The following is a 4,024-nucleotide window of genomic DNA, read 5'->3' as shown; positions in this document are numbered from 1 at the left end:
TTCATGACTGTGGGTTCTTTAAACAACACAACAGGCACAGGACAACTCTACAACTCCAGTTTGGATAAAGAAAGACTGATGAGAAATGAAGAAACAAACTCCCGGTGGTGGTAAGGCTGGGGTGGGTCCAGAGAGTGGGAAATGGGGAGTCAAGACACGTTGAAGGAAGTAACTTTTTCTTTTTTTTTTTGAGACAGGGTCTTACACTCTGTCACCCAGGCTGGATGGAGTGCAGTGGCACGATCTCAGCTCACTGCAACCTCCGCCTCCCAGGCTCAATTTTACCACATCAGCTTCCTGAGTAGCTGGGATTACAGGTGTGTGCCACCACGCCCAGCTAATTTTGTATTTTTTGTAGAGACAGGGTTTGGCCATATCTCAAACTCTTGACCTCAGGTGAGCCACCCATCTTGGCCTCCCAAAGTGCTAGGATTATAGGCATGAGTCACCATGCCCAGCCCCAGAAATGATTTTCTAAAAGGCATTGAAAATTACCTTCCAAGACAAGAATACCAGCCTCATGTTCATTTTGAAAAAGCTATTTACTTTTTTTCCAAATATTATCCGTAATAGGTGTTTTACAGGTAAAGGTCAATATGAAGTCAAACATTCTATAGAAAAAAATCATTTTTACAGATATTAAGAATAATTTTAACAGATGAAAAAGCTCACATCTATCTAGATGTGGCTATGTTCCATGGGAAAATTTCAGCATCCAAAGTGCAAAGAAAAAAATGACTGTGGCTTTTCTTACCACATAAAATATTGACAATCTTCCCTTATAGCCTACTCTTTATTGTTAGTTGGGATGCCAAAGGACATATTGACCTTTAGAAGTTGGGCTTCACTGGACAAGGTTGAGGGTATGGGGGTCAAGCATCAGAATGAATTCAATTTTATAAGAAAAACTGGCTTTGACCCCAAATGAACCCAAAGTTCAGCCAGTGGCACATTAGAGATAAATACAAGTTGTACTTTCACATTTACAAGGTGTGCCACTCAACACTATTAAAGATCTAATCATCCAAATTAAAGCTACGCATATTCCCATCACTCGTTCTGTCCTCAATGTATCCCATTTTTATGAAAGCTCCATATTATAGCTCAGTTCATAATGGGGAATGAGAACTTCCGGTTCTTAGGAGGCATCCTAAATCCTCTGGTCTAATCCTTTATTTGCCCTGCCCTCCCACTTCCCACCCTGAGACAAGCCAATCTTATTAGATAAGTAAGGTTTCTGTCATTGTCTCATGGAAATCAGTTCTAAACGAAACTAGAGAAAGATCGTTCATTCTATGAGCAGCATTTGGCTTTAAGCCAAAGGAACAATAACCCCCTTCCCCAAAAAGAATCATAACCAATTCCATACTAACTCTTCTACCCCTGGAAAGATGTCTCATCTAAAAGCTCCCAACAACGACCAGCACAAAGTGCTGGTATTATGTGACTTGAGGAGAAGGAAGGGAAGGTATACATAGTTTTAATAAAACGATCAGGCACAATTAAACTTGAGTAAAAGCCTGGAGAATGCTAAAAGTAGTAATGAGTACAGGAGGCTGCAGAGCAGAGTACAGGTGTGTCCTTTCTTATAGTCAGTCAATGCTGGGAAGTAACAGGAAGATGTGACTTCACTTGAGCATTGGAGAAGCAAAAAAGTTGCCTTGTCTTCCTAGGTTAGTGGCAGACTTGCTTTTGCTCCCAAATCTACAATAAAAAGAGAATGAACTGGACAAGTATTCTATAAAAAATGGTTGAATAAACAACTATAATATTACTTGATATAACCCACTATAAGTAGGAAACCCTAGACAACTATTTTGCAAGGTACTCTTAGTCACCTACAATGAGAGTGGGGAAATAGTAAAGACTTTCAGAACCTTTTTTTTTTTTTTTTGAGACGGAGTCTCGCTCTGCCGCCCAGGCTGGAGTGCAGTGGCCGGATCTCAGCTCACTGCAAGCTCCGCCTCCTGGGTTTACGCCATTCGCCTGCCTCAGCCTCCCGAGTAGCTGGGACTACAGGCGCCCGCCACCTCGCCCGGCTAGTTTTTTTGTATTTTTTTAGTAGAGACAGGGTTTCACTGTGTTAGCCAGGATGGTCTCGATCTCCTGACCTCGTGATCCGCCCGTCTCGGCCTCCCAAAGTGCTGGGATTACAGGCTTGAGCCACCGCGCCCGGCCCGACTTTCAGAACCTTTTTAAAGAAGGAATCCTTATAGCTCCATGTTCCCTTTTATAAAGTCTAGTTGCTAGCTAAAATCTAATGCAATTTTTCTTTCAATAAGCTTCAATATAATAAGAAGTCTAAGAAAGCAGTTGTTTTTTATTTCCTAGGGAGGCCAATTCTGCATACCTGGGAGTGTTCTTGGTGAGGGTGGAACGGACTCTCTGTGACAGGGAACTAGACGAAGGAGTTTTGAGAAGCTGATGTTCAGGAGTGGTCACAGGTCCCAGTAAACTCACTTCAAAGTTCAGACATATTTTTAAGAGAGGTGGGAAAAAAGAAGGCATCTTTTTAAATGGCTAGTTTTAAGCTGATTACCCTCTGAAGCACTTAAGAGCTAAGGTTAGACATCTAGCAAAGTCCCAGAAATAATTTTTGTCATCATTCTGTAACACACTAGTGTATCTTTTGAACTCAATGAATAGCTGACACTTCCTGATTTAGGCCATTCTCTAACTCCACACTTCACAAATCCAACATCTAAACATCTGACTTTTAGCTATACTAGAAGAAACAATATGCTCCCTTAGAATGAACTTGCAATAATGAAAGAATGGGTCTCCAATGACAGTGAGACTGGAGTGAAACCAGCCTATTCATATCAAATTGTTGGTTAGCAATAAAAATTGGAAAAGCCTATAAGAAATTTAAGAAATCAAGTTGGTAAAACATATCAAGATTCATAAAAATGTTTAAGCCATTTAATTCAGTGATTCCCACTCTTGGGAATTTATCATCAAGGGAAAAGAGGATACATACATATAATATTGACTATAGCATTACTTGTAATTATGAAAAATTATAAAATAACGTTAATACCTACTAGAACATTTAAGCAAATAAGATTATATATGAGAAAAAGTTCTCACAACATGCTAAGTGAAATAAGAATGGATTATATTTAAACTATTATTATATCTTTTTTTTGTTGTTGAGGCGGAGTCTCGCTCTGTCGCCCAGGCTGGAGTGCAGTGGCGCGATCTGAGCTCACTGCAAATTCCGCCCCCTGGGTTCCAGCGATTCTCGTGCCTCAGCAGCCCAGGTAACTGGAATTACAGGCACGTGCCACCACACCCAGCTAATTTTTGTATTTTTAGTAGAGATGGGGTTTCACCATGTTGGCCAGGATGGTCTCAATCTCCTGACCTCGTGATCCGCCCGTCTCGGCCTCCCAAAGTGCTGGGATTACAGGCTTGAGCCACCGCACCCGGCCAGATATATACTTTTCAATCGTGGATGTGAGATTTGAACCTGACCCTAAAAGCCATACATTTTTACACAATATCACACTTCCTCTAAAAAATACTCAATTTTTGCCATGTTTTTAGTTTTATGATACTAGACACTACACATTAATAGAAGCAAATTAAGTGATATTAGGTGACAGCAAGAAGCCACAGCTGGATGTAAAAGAGAAGGAAAAGCTACCAACTAACCAATACACAAAAGTGTGGGACAATTTAGTGCAGTTTCTAAGAGCCTATAAACTTCAACAATCTCAGAAGGGAATTCAATAGCACAGTACGATAAATTGTGCAAAAAAATAAATTCTAAAGTCGATATTTCCCACATCATTTTGGCTAAATTAAGCAGGGACTCCATTTAAGAAGGGCAGGAGAAATTATTATAATACATCTTACTTTAAAAATGACATTTAAAATAACTTACAAAAAGATTTTGACTTCTTGCTAACTGTATAACCTTGGGCAAGATATTGAACTATTGTCCCTCTGTTTTCTCATCTGTAAAATAAGAATAATACTCAGAGTAACTATCTCTTTTTTTTTTTTTTTTTTTCTTTTT

General features: G+C 39.7%; 1 protein-coding gene across 4 annotated transcripts in view; it reads right to left on the bottom strand.

Moving 5' to 3' along the window:
- Positions 1 to 523: 523 nt before the first annotated feature.
- The window catches only part of RACGAP1 (Rac GTPase activating protein 1), a 42,389-nt gene continuing 38,888 nt past the window's right edge, over positions 524 to 4,024 (bottom strand). For all 4 annotated transcript variants that reach the window (XM_011936150.1, XM_011936148.1, XM_011936149.1 and 1 more), the window contains 2 exons: positions 2,351 to 2,459; positions 524 to 1,704 (listed from right to left, as the gene is read on the bottom strand). In XM_011936150.1, the coding sequence (XP_011791540.1) occupies positions 1,629 to 1,704; positions 2,351 to 2,459 (185 nt within the window). In that variant the 3' untranslated portion in view covers positions 524 to 1,628. The remainder of the gene's footprint in view (positions 1,705 to 2,350; positions 2,460 to 4,024) is intronic.

This window comes from Colobus angolensis, unplaced genomic scaffold, assembly GCF_000951035.1.
Source record: "Colobus angolensis palliatus isolate OR3802 unplaced genomic scaffold, Cang.pa_1.0 Scaffold151, whole genome shotgun sequence".
In the NCBI taxonomy this organism is placed as follows: Eukaryota; Metazoa; Chordata; class Mammalia; order Primates; family Cercopithecidae; genus Colobus; species Colobus angolensis.
This window is presented reverse-complemented; position numbering and strand designations above follow the sequence as displayed.